This window comes from Ranitomeya variabilis, chromosome 5 (assembly GCF_051348905.1).
Source record: "Ranitomeya variabilis isolate aRanVar5 chromosome 5, aRanVar5.hap1, whole genome shotgun sequence".
Taxonomy (NCBI): domain Eukaryota; kingdom Metazoa; phylum Chordata; class Amphibia; order Anura; family Dendrobatidae; genus Ranitomeya; species Ranitomeya variabilis.
Window position 1 is genome coordinate 31,265,713 of NC_135236.1, and position 20,855 is coordinate 31,286,567.

General features: G+C 45.0%; 1 protein-coding gene across 1 annotated transcript in view; it reads left to right on the forward strand.

Moving 5' to 3' along the window:
- Positions 1-398: 398 nt before the first annotated feature.
- The window catches only part of LOC143774238 (very-long-chain 3-oxoacyl-CoA reductase-like), an 87,805-nt gene continuing 67,348 nt past the window's right edge, over positions 399-20,855 (forward strand). Inside the window, exons 1-5 of the mRNA XM_077261626.1 lie at positions 399-645; positions 8,346-8,392; positions 8,464-8,539; positions 8,831-8,941; positions 15,920-15,987. Of these exons, the coding sequence (XP_077117741.1) occupies positions 486-645; positions 8,346-8,392; positions 8,464-8,539; positions 8,831-8,941; positions 15,920-15,987 (462 nt within the window). The 5' untranslated portion in view covers positions 399-485. The remainder of the gene's footprint in view (positions 646-8,345; positions 8,393-8,463; positions 8,540-8,830; positions 8,942-15,919; positions 15,988-20,855) is intronic.

Genomic DNA, 20,855 nt, shown 5'->3' on the forward strand with positions numbered 1-20,855 from the left:
TCTGACCTACACCTACCGCTGCTGCACTCGGACACATGGACTACACGCTTTGCGGAGTGAAGCAGTCACCTGAACAAAGAAAAACGGGTCGATGATCATGAGTAGAATTCTAGAACAGCAGTGAGGACTGACAAGCAGGATAGAGAGAGGAAACAGCAAAAGACTCTGCCATTCAAAAAGGGCTGTAGCTTTTGCAGCAATCTAATAGAAGTCTCCCATGTGATCCCAAGCCAAGATGTAATATCAAAAAACTAACATAGGTGGAGCGAGGATATCATATATCATATATCTCCTGCCTGTTCCCGTAGGTGTAGCCGACCCATTATATGGGTGAGAGGCCAATACCGTGTAAAACTTTCCCGGACGTTATATTATAGTGTGAAAACAGAAGGGTGTTGTCAGTAATCATTTACTACCACATAGAAAAGGGACGGGAGGACGTGCAGGCACATAGGATCAGCACAGGAGACCAGGCGAGAGGACACATGGAGGAGTCCACATTCTACTCATGGCTGAACCTGCTGGGGCTCCTCGCCCTGTCATATCTCACCCTAAAACTGCTCTGGACACTGCTGGTCGGGGCAAAAAACCACATACTGTCCGAGCGGTGGAAGACAGACATCAAGAAGTATGGTGGATGGGCAGGTAAGAGGGACGGGGTACAGATAGGCTATCAGTGACCCACATGTCACCCCAGTATACCCACTACTACACCGTGACCTCTATATACATTACTACACCGTGATCTCTATATACACTACTACACCGTGATCTCTATATACACTACTACACCGTGACCTCTATATACACTACTACACCGTGACCTCTATATACACTACTACACCGTGACCTCTATATACACTACTACACCGTGACCTCTATATACACTACTACACCGTGACCTCTATATACACTACTACACCGTGACCTCTATATACATTACTACACCGTGATCTCTATATACACTACTACACCGTGATCTCTATATACACTACTACACCGTGATCTCTATATACACTACTACACCGTGATCTCTATATACACTACTACACCGTGATCTCTATATACACTACTACACCGTGATCTCTATATACACTACTACACCGTGATCTCTATATACACTACTACACCGTGATCTCTATATACACTACTACACCGTGATCTCTATATACACTACTACACCGTGATCTCTATATACACTACTACACCGTGACCTGTATATACATTACTACACCGTGACCTCTATATACACTACTACACCGTGATCTCTATATACATTACTACACCGTGACCTCTATATACACTACTACACCGTGATCTCTATATACATTACTACACCGTGACCTGTATATACACTACTACACCGTGATCTCTATATACATTACTACACCGTGACCTCTATATACACTACTACACCGTGATCTCTATATACACTACTACACCGTGACCTCTATATACACTACTACACCGTGATCTCTATATACACTACTACACCGTGATCTCTATATTCACTACTACACCGTGATCTCTATACCCACTACTACACCGTGATCTCTATATACACTACTACACCGTGATCTCTATATACACTACTACACCGTGACCTGTATATTCAAACAACACAGATCGGGTATACACACTACTACACCTAGACCTGTATATACACTAATATACCATGGCCTGCATATACACTACTACACCATGACCTGCATATACACTACTACACCGTGATCTCTATATACAAACAACACAGATCGGGTATATACACTACTACACCGTGATCTCTATATTCAAACAACACAGATCGGGCATACACACTACTACACCATGACCTGCATAGCATATACACTACTACACCATGACCTGCATATACACTACTACACCGTGACCTGCATATACACTAATATACCATGGCCTGATTATACACTACTACACTGTGACCTGCATATACACTACTACACCATGACCAGTATATACAAACAACACAGATCGGGTATACACACCACTACACCTAGACCTGTATATACCGTAAACTACTACACTGTGACCTGTATTTACTACACTGTGACTGCATATACATTAATACACCATGGCCTGAATACACACACTACACCGTGACCTGTATATACACTACTACACTGTGAGCTGCATATACACTAATACACCGTGACCTGTATTTACACTACTACACCGTGACCTGTATATACACTACTACACCGTGACCTGCATATACACTAATACACCATGGCCTGAATATACACTACTACACCGTGACCTGTCTACACACTACTACACCGTGACCTGTATATACACTACTACACCGTGACCTGCATATACACTAATACACCATGACCTGTATATACATATAGCTCAGATCCAGTCATATATTACTACATTGTATCCTGTATATATACACAGCCCAGATCCTGTATATACACTACTACACCTTGACCTGTATATACACACTGTATATAGTGTCAGTGTACAGGTAATACAGGTATCACCGGTGACATTAAACACAGGAGCTATGTATATAGTGTCAGTGTACATATAATACAGTGATCACCAGTGACATTATACACATGAGCTCTGTATATAGTGTATAGTGTACAGGTAATACAGTGATGACCAGTGACATCATACACAGGAGCTCTGTATATAGTGTCAGTGTACATATAATACAGTGATCACCAGTGACATTATACACATGAGCTCCATATATAGTGTCAGTGTACAGGTAATACAGTGATCACCAGTGACATTATACACATGAGCTCTGTATATAGTGTCAGTGTACAGGTAATAGTGATCACCAGTGACATATCACACAGAAGCTCTGTATATATTGTATAGTGTACAGGTAATACAGTGATCACCAGTGACATTATACACAAGAGCTTTGCATATAGTGTCAGTGTACATATAATACAGTGATCACCAGTGACATTATACACATGAGCTCTGTATATAGTGTACAGGTAATACAGTGGTCACCAGTGACATCATACACAGGAGCTCTGTATATAGTGTCAGTGTACAGTAATACAGTGATCACCAGTGACATTATACACATGAGCTCTGTATATAGTGTCAGTGTACAGGTAATACAGTGATCACCACTGACATCATACATAGGAGCTCTGTATATAGTGTCAGTGTACAGGTAATACAGGGATCACCAGTGACATTATACACAGGAGCTCTGTATATATAGTGTACAGGTAATACACTGATCACCAATGACATTATACACAGGAGCTCTGTATATAGTGTATAGTGTACAGGTAATACAGTGATCACCGGCGACATACACAGGAACTCTGTATATAGTGTAAAGGTAATATAGTGATCACCAGTGACATTATACATAGGAGTTCTGTATATAGTGTCAGTGTTCAGGTAATAGAGTGATCACCAGTGACATTATACACAGTCGCTCTGTATATAGTGTCAGTGTACAGGTAATACAGGGATCACCAGTGACATTATACACAGGAGCTCTGTATATAGTGTCAGTGTACAGGTAATACAGTGATCACCAATGACATTATACTTAGGAGCTCTGTATATAGTGTATAGTGTACAGGTAATACAGTGATCACCGGTGACATACACAGGAACTCTGTATATAGTGTAAAGGTAATACAGTGATCACCAGTGACATTATACACAGGAGCTCTGTATGTAGTGTATAGTGTACAGGTAATACAGTGATCACCAGTGACATCATACATAGGAGCTCTGTATATAGTGTCAGTGTACATATAAAACAGTGATCACCAGTGACATTATACACTGTAGCTCCGTATATAGTGTCAATGTACAGATAATACAGTGATCACCAGTGCCATTATACACATGAGCTCTGTGTATAAAGTATAGGTAATACAGTGATCAGTGACATTATACACATATACACAGGAGCTCTGTATATAGTGTCAGTGTACAGGTAATACAGTGATCACCAGTGACATCATACACAGGAGCTCTGTATATAGTGTTAGTGTACAGGTAATACAGTGATCACCAGTGACATTATACATAGGAGCTCTGTACATAGTCTACAGTGTACAGGTAATACAGTGATCACCATTGACAGTTTACACAAGAGCTCTGTATATAGTGTCTGTACAGGTAATACAGTGATCACCAGTGACATTATACACATGAGCTCTGTATATAGTGTCAGTGTACATATAATACAGTGATCAGTGACATTATACACAGGAGCTCTGTATATAGTGTAATTGTACAGGTAATACAGTAATCACCAGTGATATTATACACAGGAGCTCTGTATATAGTGTATAGTGTATGGGTAATACAGTGATCACCAGTGATATTATATATAGGAGCTCTGTATATAGTGTATAGTGTACAGGTAATGCAGTGATCACCAGTGACATTATATACTGGAGCTCTGTGCACAGTATACAGTGTAAGTGTACAAGTAACACACTGACTCACCGGTGACGTCTGTAGTTGAAGTCTTCCATCTTCATCCAGTGTAGACCGCCATCACTTCTTCCAGCCATTACTCGCCTCTTCTAGTGATGAGCGAGTATACTCGTTGCTCGGGTTTTCCCGAGCACGCTCGGGTGGTCTCTGCGGTATTTGTTAGTGCGCGGAGATTTAGTTTTCATCGCGGCAGCTGAATGATTTACAGCTACTAGCCAGATTGATTACATGTGGGGATTCCCTAGCAACCAGGCAACCCCCACATGTACTCAGGCTGGGTAGTAGCTGTAAATCATTCAGCTGATTCGATGAAAACTAAATCTCCGAACACTAACAAATACTCAGAGATCACCTCAGCGTGCTCGGGAAAACCCGAGCAACGAGTACACTCACTCATCACTGGTCTCTTCAGAAAATAACACATAGCAAATAGATAAATGGTTGCACTCAATTGTACTAAAGCAAATGAATGTGCGATACATGAAATGTGAATATCATAATGGCTTGTGAAATATATGAAAAACACATGAGATGCTTAGCACAAAATTTGGCCAAAAAATGTGAGCCCATCCACCAAGGTCAAGGTAATCTCATGGATCGGATGGGGCATGGACAGAGCATGCCCCTATTATGTCACCAGTACCAGTACCAGACAGAGCATGCCCCTATTATGTCCCCAGTACCAGACAGAGCATGCCCCTATTATGTCCCCAGTACCAGACAGAGCATGCCCCTATTATGTCACCAGTACCAGACAGAGCATGCCCCTATTATGTCCCCAGTACCAGACAGAGCATGCCCCTATTATGTCCCCAGTACCAGTACCAGACAGAGCATGCCCCTATTATGTCCCCAGTACCAGACAGAGCATGCCCCTATTATGTCCCCAGTACCAGACAGAGCATGCCCCTATTATGTCCCCAGTACCAGTACCAGACAGAGCATGCCCCTATTATGTCCCCAGTACCAGACAGAGCATGCCCCTATTATGTCCCCAGTACCAGACAGAGCATGCCCCTATTATGTCCCCAGTACCAGACAGAGCATGCCCCTATTATGTCACCAGTACCAGACAGAGCATGCCCCTATTATGTCCCCAGTACCAGACAGAGCATGCCCCTATTATGTCACCAGTACCAGTACCAGACAGAGCATGCCCCTATTATGTCCCCAGTACCAGACAGAGCATGCCCCTATTATGTCCCCAGTACCAGACAGAGCATGCCCCTATTATGTCCCCAGTACCAGACAGAGCATGCCCCTATTATGTCACCAGTACCAGACAGAGCATGCCCCTATTATGTCCCCAGTACCAGACAGAGCATGCCCCTATTATGTCCCCAGTACCAGTATCAGACAGAGCATGCCCCTATTATGTCCCCAGTACCTGACAGAGCATGCCCCTATTATGTCCCCAGTACCAGTATCAGACAGAGCATGCCCTTATTATGTCCCCAGTACTAGTACCAGACAGAGCATGCCCCTATTATGTCCCCAGTACCTGACAGAGCATGCCCCTATTATGTCCCCAGTACCAGTATCAGACAGAGCATGCCCTTATTATGTCCCCAGTACTAGTACCAGACAGAGCATGCCCCTATTATGTCCCCAGTACCTGACAGAGCATGCCCCTATTATGTCCCCAGTACCAGTATCAGACAGAGCATGCCCCTATTATGTCCCCAGTACTAGTACCAGACAGAGCATGCTCCTATTATGTGCCCAGTACCAGTATCAGACAGAGCATGCCCCTATTATGTCCCCAGTACTAGTACCAGACAGAGCATGCTCCTATTATGTGCCCAGTACCAGTATCAGACAGAGCATGCCCTTATTATGTCCCCAGTACTAGTACCAGACAGAGCATGCTCCTATTATGTCCCCAGTACCAGTATCAGACAGAGCATGCCCCTATTATGTCCCCAGTACCAGACAGAGCATGCCCCTATTATGTCCCCAGTACCAGACAGAGCATGCCCCTATTATGTCCCCAGTACCAGACAGAGCATGCCCCTATTATGTCCCCAGTACCAGACAGAGCATGCCCCTATTATGTCCTCAGTGCCAGACAGAGCATGCCCCTATTATGTCCTCAGTGCCAGACAGAGCATGCCCCTATTATGTCCTCAGTGCCAGACAGAGCATGCCCCTATTATGTCCCCAGTACTAGTACCAGACAGAGCATGCTCCTATTATGTGCCCAGTACCAGTATCAGACAGAGCATGCCCCTATTATGTCCCCAGTACTAGTACCAGACAGAGCATGCTCCTATTATGTGCCCAGTACCAGTATCAGACAGAGCATGCCCCTATTATGTCCCCAGTACTAGTACCAGACAGAGCATGCTCCTATTATGTGCCCAGTACCAGTATCAGACAGAGCATGCCCTTATTATGTCCCCAGTACTAGTACCAGACAGAGCATGCTCCTATTATGTCCCCAGTACCAGTATCAGACAGAGCATGCCCCTATTATGTCCCCAGTACCAGACAGAGCATGCCCCTATTATGTCCCCAGTACCAGTACCAGACAGAGCATGCCCTTATTATGTCCCCAGTACTAGTACCAGACAGAGCATGCCCCTATTATGTCCCCAGTACCAGACAGAGCATGCCCCTATTATGTCCCCAGTACCAGACAGAGCATGCCCCTATTATGTCCCCAGTACCAGACAGAGCATGCCCCTATTATGTGCCCAGTACCAGACAGAGCATGCCCCTATTATGTCCCCAGTACCAGTACCAGACAGAGCATGCCCCTATTATGTCCCCAGTACCAGACAGAGCATGCCCCTATTATGTCCCCAGTACCAGACAGATCATGCCCCTATTATGTGCCCAGTACCAGTATCAGACAGAGCATGCCCCTATTATGTCCCCAGTACTAGTACCAGACAGAGCATGCCCCTATTATGTCCCCAGTACCAGACAGAGCATGCCCCTATTATGTCCCCAGTACCAGTACCAGACAGAGCATGCCCTTATTATGTCCCCAGTACTAGTACCAGACAGAGCATGCCCCTATTATGTCCCCAGTACCAGTATCAGACAGAGCATGCCCCTATTATGTCCCCAGTACCAGACAGAGCATGCCCCTATTATGTCCCCAGTACCAGTACCAGACAGAGCATGCCCTTATTATGTCCCCAGTACTAGTACCAGACAGAGCATGCTCCTATTATGTCCCCAGTACCAGTATCAGACAGAGCATGCCCCTATTATGTCCCCAGTACCAGACAGAGCATGCCCCTATTATGTCCCCAGTACCAGTACCAGACAGAGCATGCCCTTATTATGTCCCCAGTACTAGTACCAGACAGAGCATGCCCCTATTATGTCCCCAGTACCAGACAGAGCATGCCCCTATTATGTCCCCAGTACCAGACAGAGCATGCCCCTATTATGTCCCCAGTACCAGACAGAGCATGCCCCTATTATGTCCTCAGTGCCAGACAGAGCATGCCCCTATTATGTCCTCAGTGCCAGACAGAGCATGCCCCTATTATGTCCTCAGTGCCAGACAGAGCATGCCCCTATTTTGTCCCCAGTGGTCCTCATTGTGACAGTCCACACAATCCCACACACGAATAATGTATCAGATCTGGTCCTAGGCGCCCCCTTCTGGTTAGTTAGGATAATGCCTGTTCTGTCTGTCTCGTGTCTGCACTGAACAGTCACAGCTGTCACGCGAGACCCCCAACTATAACATCTATCCAAGGGCGGAGAACCCAAACATTCCCTGGTATGTAGGGCGGCCATATCCTGGTACCAGTATGTGACTCGATCACAGAGTTTCCATTCATTGATATTAAGCACAGACGATGATATCAGTAAAGAAGTAAAACAATGTATCACATGTAACAATGGAGCCTTCATTCCTCCCACAGTGGTGACTGGAGCAACTGATGGAATCGGGAAGTCCTACGCGCTGGAGGTCAGTAGCCCGAGGTCAGCCAGTCTATCCACAGCTTATAGGGGTCTCAAAATTCTGACTCTTCTCTGTAGTTGGCCAGGAGGGGTTTGGATGTCGTCCTCATCAGTCGGTCTATGGAGAAGCTACAGAAAGTGGCATCAGAGATCGGTAAGTGGCAAAAAGTTCCCTCCCACGATACCAAGTCAATATCCACAGTAGATACAAGATGGATGACTTCTTCCAACAGTTGGCGCAATGGTGAGTACTCGGACGGTCACATGCGGCCACCTCTCCACCCCTACAAGCACACGGTGGGACCCCATGTCAGGATAGATGTGGGACCTGCATGTATCAGATATTTACAAGAGTTGCCATGAATTTCCGAGATGTGGCAACCCCTTTAAAGGATCCAATGCCGAGCGACTTCACTCAATTCTCCTATATTTCTTCTATCCATAGAAAAAGAGACTGGACGAAAAACCAAGATCATCCAGCTGGACTTCACGGGAGGATCAGAGATTTATCCAAAGGTGGAGAAAGCCTTGAAGGACTTGGATATTGGAGTTCTAGGTAGGGTCTGGAAGTGCAACCTTATAAAATATGGGGCGAAAATCCTATGTCCCTTCCATTGAGACTATAAACCCCCCACAGACCCCACTCCTGACTGCTCTATCCACAGAACGTTCTCGCACCACTGTGGAAATTTCTCCCACACTTTGGCATCAGTGATAGGGTATATAATGCAGCCCAACAGTATACAGGTGAAACCAAAAGTTTCCATCCACAATATAAAAAGACACATCTTTATGTTTTACTCAATACACTGGCCAACAGTGAAAATGTTTCTGAAATGAAAATAGCTGGTTTGTAATAATTTTAGCATCCTAAAAACGAATATGTTACTTAAAAATCATTATTAGCTCTTGTTGCTGAGATACAGGTCATTTAAGATTATTATGCAGGAAAATAGGGAAATTTTGAATTTTCAACAAATGTGTATTGGTAAACCTGATTACAGACCTGTTGAACCAATGTCAGCCATTTTATAAATTGTGTCTGCATAGTTTGTACTAATTGAAGTCTCTTTCTCTTGTTGCAGTAATTTTGTGGAGAGAATTTACACTTTGAAAATGCCTCGTAAATGTGCAAATATTGTTAACAATTTTTGTTACGTGTGTGGTTATGTGACATTTGCCAACCAAAGAAGACCAATTACTCCACTTGTGAAGACTGCTTACCATCATTACTTTGCTTATACGTGGCACTTAAATACGTGGCACTTATACGTGGCACTTAAATACGTGGCACTTATATACGTGGCATTTTGAGACCTATAATTTTTCCACATTTTGGTCCACAGAGTCATGTGAGGTCTTGTTTTTTGCGGGACGAGTTGACGTTTTTATTGGTAACATTTTCGGACACGTGACCATTTTTTATCACTTTTTATTCCGTTTTTTGTGAGGCAGAATAACCAAAAACCAGCTATTCATGAATTTCTTTATACCGTTCTGCGTTTGGTAAAATTGATAAAGCAGTTTTATTCGTCGGGTCAGTACGATTACAGCGATACCTCATTTATATCATTTTTTAATGTTTTGGCGCTTTTATACGATAAAAACTATTTTATAGAAAAAATAATTATTTTGGCATCGCTTTATTCTGAGGACTATAACTTTTTTATTTTTTTGCTGATGATGCTATATGGCGGCTTGTTTTTTGCGGGACAAGATGACGTTTTCAGCGGTACCATGGTTATTTATATCCATCTTTTTGATCGCGTGTTATTCCACTTTTTGTTCGGCGGTATGGTAATAAAGCGTTGTTTTTTGCCTCGTTTTTTTTTTTTTTTTCTTACGGTGTTTACTGAAGGGGTTAACTAGTGGGACAGTTTTATAGGTTGGGTCGTTACGGACGCGGCGATACTAAATATGTGTACTGTACTGTGCAATTTATACTCTTGTAATGAATTCTTCTCGCTACCTACAGCACATACTTCCATGGCGTGTATCTAAAAAACGAGAGCTAATTAAACAATTCTGTGGGTATATTTGAGTTTCTCGACCCAAAATTAGTAATATTTGCCTATTTTCATCAAAGAAACATAAAAAAAGTTGTTTTTTGTTGGCCTGTGATATCTGACATGAAATCAGAATAGTAATGACAGAAAAAAGACTCGCACATCCAAACTAGTGTGAATAGGTGCATACCAGGAGCAGCCACCTCCGTATACAATATACAAAAAAGGTTGCACTCTATCGTGCCAAAGCATGTCTAATATGAAATACATGAAATATGAATAGCAATTGGATGTGCGAATCTTTTTTCTGTCATTTCTATGTTAGCTGAATGACTGAGAACTCCTCCCATCACCATGTGGTTTTTAATTGCATCTCATCACACTTGGTCCCGGCCAACTCATATGTAGGCTTTGCTGAACAGAGGTGTCCACATTCACCCAGGCATACAGACATTGGCCTTCGGTAAGTGTTCACATTTGGACAGGGAGGTCAGGGACCCATCAGTTTTATGAAATCAGAATAAACCTTTCCCGTTTTAGGTCAGTTAGGATTACCATAATTATTAATATTTGCCAAATGCCAGAACAATGAGAGAATGTTTTACGGCATTTTTATTACTTACTGCAAAGTCAAACATATACATACACTAAGATTAGTTTGCCTTTAAACAATTCTGGAGTGCACATATGATGATGTCATGTGTTTGGAAGCTTCTGATAGATTTTTTGGCAACATCTGAGTTAATTAGCGACACACTTGTGGATGTATTCTAATGCACACCTGAAAGGTACTGCTTCTTTATATAGCATCATGGGAAAGTCTGAAGAAATCAGCGAAGATATCAGTAAGAGAATTGTGGACTTGCACAAGTCGGGCTCATCCTTGGGTACAATTTCAAGATACCTGAAGGTGTCTCGTTCATCTGTACAAACAATTATACGCAAGTACAAACAAGACGGGAATGTCCAGCCATCATACTGCTCAGGAAGGAGATGGGTTCTGTGTCCCAGAGATGAATGTGCTTTGGTCCGACATGTGCATATCAACCCAAGGACAAAAGCAAAAGGCCTTGTGAAGATGATTGTGGAAGCTGTTAATATTGTGTCAATATCCACAGTGAAATGAGTGCTGTATCAACATGGGCTGAAAGGCCGCTCTGCCACGAAGAAGCCATTACTCCAAAGGAAACATAAGAAAGCAAGATTCATCTTTGCAAATGCACACAGGAACAAAGACCATAATTTTTGGAGACATGTCTGTGACGGGGTGTACGGCAGAGCAAGAAGGGACAACAGGCCAGGGGATGATTCCACAGATTTATTATCAAGAATGCTGGAACAACACATGCAGGTAGATCTACAGAGTCCACAATTAGTCCAACGGAACAGGTTCGGGGGCACCTCCCGATAATCCTTGTGCCAGCTAACAAAACAATAGTCCACACGAGTCCAAGGGATCCCAAAACAATCCCACGAACGACGAGATATGTCCTCAGCTCAAGTCTTGCCCCGTTCGCTTCCACAGTCACAGATGGACATGGGTCTTGCCTCAGCTAAGAATCCCCACTCCTCCTTCAAGGATCAACTCACATCTGATCTCAAAAATAAGAATGGCTTGTCTGAGCTCCTGGGATCCACCCATGAAGGGGCTAGGGGTCACACCTTCTATTCAATGGTTGTGTCCACCAGAAGATTCTATTCTGGTCGGCTCCGCTTAGTCTACGTAGTATGTACATTTGACTAGCCACCTGCTGTGAGGAAGAATGGCTATTCCTTCACTAGTTGACAAAGCTTAATTACATTAAAGCTTAGGGCTGCAAGTATTGGGGGAAGGAGACATTGTTACCGGTGACTCCCAGCACAAGAACATACATAAATTACTGCTAATAGAAACCAGAGAACAGTTACATACATCAAATGGCATATTATTCAAATACAGGACAGGGTAAAAGTACATATCATGACAATCCCTTCCCCTCCCAATTTGTGTACGTACTAGGGACCTCTACAGGTCGCTGGTTAAGTACACACAGGCAGAGCGTAACTTACATGTGGCTTCATGCAGCCACGAATTGGCATCGTAGCTCTCCCACATCATTGCCAAGGAGAACATCTGCAGGCAGACCACCCATCACCCCAACCACACATCGCCTGACCTCAAAACCAAAGTTCAGATCCACAGTGGCTGTGGGAATAGTCCTCCATTGCCCACCAGCCAGTTTAATGACAATCCCAGGTCCTCTATGAATTGCCTAAGGCCGAACCACTTGGGGATCAGCCAGTGTGAGGAAAGCCCCTGAGTCACAAAATCTAATAAGTCTCTGTCCACCCAGCACGACCTCCTGCAAGTGCTTACCTCGATGAGCAGAAGTCGTCATAGCTGCAGGTCGCACACCATAAACTCCTAGTGGTGCAACATGGGTGGGTGAGGCACTAGGCCAGTCCTCACGTAGTGGCGAGACGTCTTCCTCCATGGCACTTGGCTGTACATAATTAATAATATGACTGGGTACAGGATCAATCCTCATTTGAACAGCTGGGCAGGAGGCTTGCAGATGCCCCGGCTGCCCACATCGATAGCATCTGTGCTGGGTCTCACTCCATCCAAGGCGTCCTCTTGGGCGAGGGGTAAGGGAACCTGGAGGCCGGCTCCCACCTAAAGGTGCTGTAGGGGTTTGAGGACGACTCCTCCATGGGCTGGCTGGGCATGAGGCCTGCAGATGCCCCGGATGCCCACAACCATAACACCTGCGCTCTGCTACTTACTCTCCTCGTCGTATTCCAGAAAATACAGTAGAAGCAACTGGAGGCACATTTACACGGGTATCAGCATGAGGTGGTGGCTTAGAGGAACAGGGAACAATGGGGACAGAAGAACTGGGGGCCACCGATGATGTGGAGCTGGTAGGCCTCTCTCCATCCTCCAACAGAACCCTCCACTGAGGCTTGATGGTGAGAGCCTCATCAGCGAGAGATGCAGCTTCTTCCACTGTCGCTGGTCTCCTCTCACGCACCCATTCCCGGATCTCAGCAGGGCACTTGAAGTAAAACTGCTCTTTTAGGATAACCTGGAGGAAGGTCTCCCAGGTTAAGGCCTCCTCTGCCTCCAGCCAGCGATGACATATTTGTTTGAGTCTATGAGCATATATCTTAAAAGACACTTCCCCATCACAAGCTAAAGTACGGAACTGAGTCCTGTAAGTGTCTGGCGTCACAGCATAATGTTCTAGAATAGTCTGTTTAATCTCCGCATACTTACGGTTCCCCCGAGGGTCCATAGCTCTATAGGCTTTGGCAGCTCGACCCTCTAAGAGCCCCACAAGATGTCGGACTCACTCCCTGTCCAGGACTTCCATTAATCGACAATGATGCTCAAAGTCCTGGAAGAAGCCCTAAATGTCGCCTGCAGCCTCATTAAACGGCTTGAAGTCTTTGCGGGACACTCTGGGGAGTTCCCTCATGGTGGGTGCTGGGGTTACAGTCTGTCTGGAGCTTCTAGCTGTTTCCAAAGCGATCTGCCTCTCCAGCAATGCCATCTCCTGAGCTCTGTCCTCAGCTCTGTGAATGGCCTCCCTCTCCTCGGCTCTGTGAATGGCCTCCCTCTCCTGAGCTCTGTGAATGGCCTCTCTCTTATCGTTTAGGGTGGCCTCTTCTCCGAGCAATGCCAACTCCTCCTCGTACCACACAACCCACTGACTTTTTTGGGTATTTACCTCCGGCTGCAGTCTTTCCTCCATTTGCTGTGAGGATCCTTCCTCAGTGTTATCTTGCAGGCGAACTCCTTCCAAAGCCTCAATTAGCTGCTCCTTGGAGAGTCCTTTAAAACGGACTCCTACTTCACGGGCCTTTGATTGTAGGCTCCCCAAAGTCCAGTTCTTGTACTCTGTGGTGCTGGTTCCCGATGTTGGGCCATTGTCCTCCATTCCTTCTGCTCTGATCCCGCTGCTTGCCACCAGTTTGTGACGGGGTGTACGGCAGAGCAAGAAGGGACAACAGGCCAGGGGATGATTCCACAGATTTATTATCAAGAACGCTGGAACAACACATGCAGGTAGATCTACAGAGTCCACAATTAGTCCAACGGAACAGGTTCGGGGGCACCTCCCGATAATCCTTGTGCCAGCTAACAAAACAATAGTCCACACGAGTCCAAGGGATCCCAAAACAATCCCACGAACGACGAGATATGTCCTCAGCTCACGTCTCGCCCCGTTCGCTTCCGCAGTCAGATGGACATGGAGTCTTGCCTCAGCTAAGAATCCCCACTCCTCCTTCAAAGATCAACTCACATCTGATCTCAAAAATAAGAATGGCTTGTCTGAGCTCCTGGGATCCGCCCATGAAGGGGCTAGGGGTCACACCTTCTATTCAATGGTTGTGTCCACCAGAAGATTCTATTCTGGTCGGCTCCGCTTAGTCTACGTAGTATGTACATTTGACTAGCCACCTGCTGTGAGGAAGAATGGCTATTCCTTCACTAGTTGACAAAGCTTAATTACATTAAAGCTTAGGGCTGCAAGTATTGGGGGAAGGAGACATTGTTACAGGTGACTCCCAGCACAAGAACATACATAAATTACTGCTAATAGAAACCAGAGAACAGTTACATACATCAAATGGCATATTATTCAAATACAGGACAGGGTAAAAGTACATATCATGACAATGTCCTGTGGTCTGATGAAACTATAATTGAACTTTTTGGGCATAATGACCATCATTAGGTTTGGAGGAAAAAGGGAGAAGCTTGGAAGCCTAAGAACACCATCCCAACTGTGAAACACGGTGGTGGCAGCATCATGTTGTGGTGTTGTTTTACTGCAGGAGGGACTGATGCACTTCAGAAATTAGATGGCATTGTGAGAACAGAAGATTATATGGCAAGATTATATGGCAATGCTGAAGCAACATCAGCCAGGAAGTTAAAGTTTGGGTGGAAATGGTCTTCCAAATGGACAAAGACCCGAAGCATACTGCCAAAGTGGCAACAAAGTGGCTTAAGGATAACAAAGTCAATGTCCTGGAGTGGCCATCACAAAGCCGTGATCTCAATTCTATTAAAAATATATGGGCAAAGGTGCGAGCAAGACGACCTACGGACCTGGATAGTTACACCAGTTTTGTTTCTGACCAACTATTGTGAGAAGCTTGTGGAAGGAGATACCAAACGTTTCACCCAAGTCATTCAGTTTAAGGGCAATGGCACCAAATGCTAATGAAATGTATGTAAACTTTGCAGTAAGTAATAAAAAGGCTTTAAACATTCTCTCTCTCATTATTCTGGCATTTGGCAAATATTAATAATTATGGTAATCCTAATTGACCTAAAGCTGGAAAGGTTATTCTGATTTCATGTCAGATATTGAGAAAAACCTGCAGATGTGTCTTTTTATAGAGTGGATGGAAACTTCGGGTTTCAACGTCATGCATCCGGGCTGCAATACCTGACACAACCCATGGACAGGTGGGGCGCTGTTTCCATGGTCTTCTTGCGCAGCTTCTAAAAGCCATGTTCTCTCTTCCTACAGTGAATAACGTTGGGAAGATTTTTTCCACTGCAGAAGTAAGATTTCTTGACACCTCAGATATCAGCAAGGTGAGCTCGGTGTCACCATTACTGCTCCTATGTAATACACACAATGCATCACTATTATTCCAGAAAATATCCGAAAATTAGGCCAAAAATATACAGTATCTCCTAACTGATTACTGAATAACCCTATTAAAAATGGAGAGCTTTGTTTTTTTTTAAATCACAATACATGATCTTTATTACATATAATAACAATTAAAACAAAATGACGGGTACATAACGGTATACAGAGTGGTATAAAAAGCTTTATAAAAATATTGCTGTATTGAATCACATGAAATAAACTTTGTTTTCTGTTAAAGCTGTATATTACATCCAAAAAATGTATATTAATATGTATAGAGAATTATAAAAAAAAAAGTCGCCATAAATATAACCATGCCCCCAGCAAATATATGTATCATAAGAGAGTACCAGCTGCTGAAGAAAAGGGGGTGATTATATGTCCCAGGCTGTAATGCCCAAGCACAAAAATGGGGTTTGGAAGATGCCAAGCACTACACAGTTATTTACATCCCCTTACGGTGTGTTCTGCACGTGGTCAATCAGCACTGAACAGTGGTAAATATTATGTCTGCCTAAGGGTATGTTCCCACGGTCAGTAAACGCTGCAGGTTGGATGCTGAATACATCTGCTGTGTCCAACCCACAGGGTCCAGATGTTACAGCATAGTGGATGAATTTCAAGAAATCCCATCTCCACTATGCGTGCACCGACGCCTGCGGATCATCCGCGGAGACGGACATGTGGCTCATCTTTCTAGACCGCAGCATGTCAATTTATGTAGCGAAGATGCTCAGTATCCGCAACATCATGCTTTGGGGCTGTTTCTCTGCAAAGGATCCAGGATGTCTTATCCATGTACATGAAAGAATGAATGGAGCCATGTATCATGAGATTTTGAGTTCAAACCTCCTTCCATCAACAAGGACATTGAAGAAGAAACGTGGATGGGTCTTTCAGCATGATAATGATCCCAAGCACACCGCCAGGGCAACGAAGGAGTGGCATCGTAAGAAGCATATGACGGTCCTGGAGTGGCCTAGCCAGTCTCCAGATCTCAACCCCATAGAAAACCTTTGGAGGGAGTTGAAAGTCCATGTTGCCCAGCGATAGGCCCAAAACATCACTGCTCTAGAGGAGATCTGCAAGGAGGAATGGGCCAACATACCACCAACAGTGTGTGGCAACCTTGTGAAGATTTACAGGAAACGTTTGACGTCTGTCATTGCCAATAAAGGATATATAACAAAATATTGAGATGAACTTTTGTTAATGACCAAATACTTATTTCCACCATAATTTGCAAAATAAATCTTGCCAAATCAGACAAGGTGATTTTCTGGATTTGATTTTTCATTTTGACTCTCATAGTTGTGGTCTACCTATGATGTCAATCACAGGCCTCTCTCATCTTTTTAAGCGGGAGAACTTGCACAATCGGTGGCTGACTAAATACTTTTTTTCCCCACTGTATATACAATATTAAGCTAACCACCACCCCACACTCAAGCCCACCATTCCCAACCCCCGCACTGACCTGAGAGCTGGTCCTGCGTCTCATGCCTCAGTCTATGTCCAACGTCCATAGGCCAAATCAGGCAGTGCTAGTTTTTTCCTCAAACACCCCAATGTCCCATAGTCCCACAAGATGAAACCACCTCCCCCCCTTTTCCCACCACCCAACCTAACACCTACACCCAAATCTATATCCCTATATACAATATATACAGAAAAAAACACTACAATAACCACAAAGCCCAAGTTCAGCATCTGCAGCCCTACATCACTCTATACTGATCCAACAAAAGCAAACATCTACAGTGCCAGCAGCAGCCCACCACCAGGAAAGGAGATGACCAGACTAGGACACACTAAAAGAAAAGCCCCTCCAGAGAAGAGTGGATCTACGTGTGCTCAGTCTCTCAAACTCCAGAGAGGGCACCTTCACCAGGTCACCGAGTATGTTCCTAAACACATCATCCACTGGGAGGATTTTCCGTTGAGTCAATACTAAGCACCTTGCGTTCCACATGTGATACCTAACCACTGCGCTAACTAGAAATAAGGTGCAGCAGTCCCGACCACCAAGGTCTCCGAATGTTCCATAGGCACATTCTGAATAAGAGAGACCGGCCAGTCGAGACCAGCCAATGAAGGCGCCCACCCTGTTGTACACCTCTGTGTTGAAGGGACAACGAAGCAGGTACCACAATGTTCCTAAGGACAGTTCCTGTCCTCAGAGCTCCTACACTTCATATTGTCCCTCACACAGTTTCCTATGGAAGCAGCACCAAGTCAAGTCCCAAAACTTTGAGGGGATCCTGATAGAATTCAAAAGATACAAACCCACCCCAAGATCCCGACTTGGGAAGTCCCTGAGCGCCAGAGGCCTCTGGAAATGGATCAACAGAACCGTATTGTCTAGGAGTTTCCTTGGCAGAGTCCTGATCTCCCACATTCCCAGACCCCACCGGCAAATTACCTTCAGAACCAAGGTAGTGTAAGCCGGAGATGTCCATGCGGTGTGCCCTCCTGTCTCCCATTCCTGGAAGAAAGGCTGAAACCATCCCCTACAGGAGAATACCCACGTGTCATGGTTGTGGACAGGGTTCCTTCCCTGTCCTCTCTGGGTTATTTTGTATATCTCCTTCTGGTTTGGGGAGGCCTATATTTATCCACCTTCATCTGGGGATCCTTGTCAGTGATACATCTGTCTTGGCTGTGTGTGTCTGACCCCCTGGTGTGCTTGCATACTGTTTTCCGGTTGCTTTCTTGTGTATACCTCGGTCTGTTTTCTCGTTCTGTGCTTTGTCTTGTGACTGTGCTAATTGTCTGTTTCTGGCCCTGACCTTCGGGTTGGTACTCTAACTTCCCTCATGTCTGCCCTGTTTGTACAGCACCACTATCTTCGGCTCAGCGACCTTTTTGCCACGCCCTGACCACGCTTATGTCTCACCCTTTTGGCACTACATTGACCTCCTGGCTTGACTTCGACATGTTCAGACTACTCTCCAGCTCTGCCGGTCTCCGCTGCCACTCGGCTTATGGCTCCGCTTCCATCCACTCCTCCGGAGGTCACTTATTTCAGGTCCTGCGCTCTGGCAGGTAAACTCACTGCAGCGCTCCTTACTCTCTCTCTATCCTTCTGTAACATATACACCGACTTCTGCTGTAAGTCTGCAGCAGGACTCTTGATATTATCACTGACCTAAACATTTAAATGAGACTTTGCACCTTTTTTTTTCTTTGGTCATGGATCCACTGCATGCTCTCTCTGAGCAGGTGAATAGCCTCACTCAAATGATTCAAAAACTATCTGTGGAGCAGCTAACCCTGGCTCAGTTGCATCAACAGGTTCAGAGAGAGGTTGCTGATGCCGTGCGGGGTTCTTTTCCTTCTGGGGGTTGGGGTGAGAGTGCCACAGATGTTTCCCTAATCTTCCCTAAACCACCTGTTAAGTTGCCTGACACCTTTTCTGGGGATAAAAAATTATTCAGGGTGTTCAAAGAGGGGTGTAAATTGTTTTTCTCCCTGAGTCCAAACCCCTCTTGGAATGAAAGCCAGAGGGTGGGAATTATTATTTGTTTATTAAGAGGGCCTCCACAGGCTTGGTCTTTCTCTCTCCCTCCGCTCAAGAACGTATGTCTGAGGATCTGTTCTTTGAGGCGCTTGGGCATATTTATGATAAGCCTGAAAGAGTGTGTCTGGCTGAGGATATGGTGAGGAGTGTGACACAGGGGAAGCACTCAGCAGAGTAGTTTTGATCCGAGTTCAGACGTTGGGTGGCTGAAAAATCCTGAAATGATGCCACCTTAAGAGGGCTGTTCCACAGAGGCCTGTCCAACCATTTGCAGGATGCTTTGGCCTCGCATCCTCCCTCGGATACTCTGGAGGACGCCATGATTCAGGCTGTTCGTATGGACCATAGGCTCCACGCCAGTGATGCAGCAGGAAACCCTTTTATACTCCAGCTCTGGGAACACCGCTTTGCATACAGAACCCATGGACGTGGGAGCCATCTTGGTCAACGAGAGAGAGAGGAGACATCGCAGAGATAATCAGCTATGCTTTTACTGCGGAGCCTCGGGACACTGAAAAAAGGACTTTCTCTCTTGTCCCTCCTCATCTAAGATATCGGGAAATGCCTAAGTCTGGGTAATGATCAAGGAGGTTGCCCAGATTCCCAGGTACAATTTTCCCCATTTGCTAAAATCCTTCTCCAGGTGGAGTTGGAGATTGTTGTTGGTCCCGTTTTGACTACCGCTTTTGTTGACTGTGGATCCACCATCAATTAAATTGACTCTCATGTTGTGACTCTTTATAAAATAGAGACAGTTAGGCTTGAATCCCCTGTCAAAGTGGTGGTTATTGACTCCTCTCCTCTCACCCGAGAGGGAATCTGTTTTGCGTCTGAGGTTTTTTCACTTAGAGTGGGTCCTGCTCATGTGGAAAACATAAGGTGTTTTGTCCTGAATAATTTGCCTGCGGGTCTGGTTCTGGGTATGCCTTGGCTTCAAACGCCATAACTCCGTTATTGATTGGGTATCTGGGGAAATTGTCCAATGGGGGTGCAATTGTAAGAGTCTGTGTTGCAATTCTGTGCTTTTGTTCACCCCTTTAAAATCTGTATCTGTGTCGTCTGTTGGTCTGGAGGGTATTCTGGAGTACCTAAAAGACTTAGAAGACATGTTTTCCGAAAGTGAGGCTGAGGTGCTACCACCACATAGACCTTTCGATTGTGCCATTGACTTAGTTCCTGGGGCTAAACTTCCCAAGGCTTGTGTCACGAAGTGACTGACCCGGTATAACACGACCCAAAAGTAGGTCTGTCACGAACAGCACAACACACAAGGGAACACCGGGGACA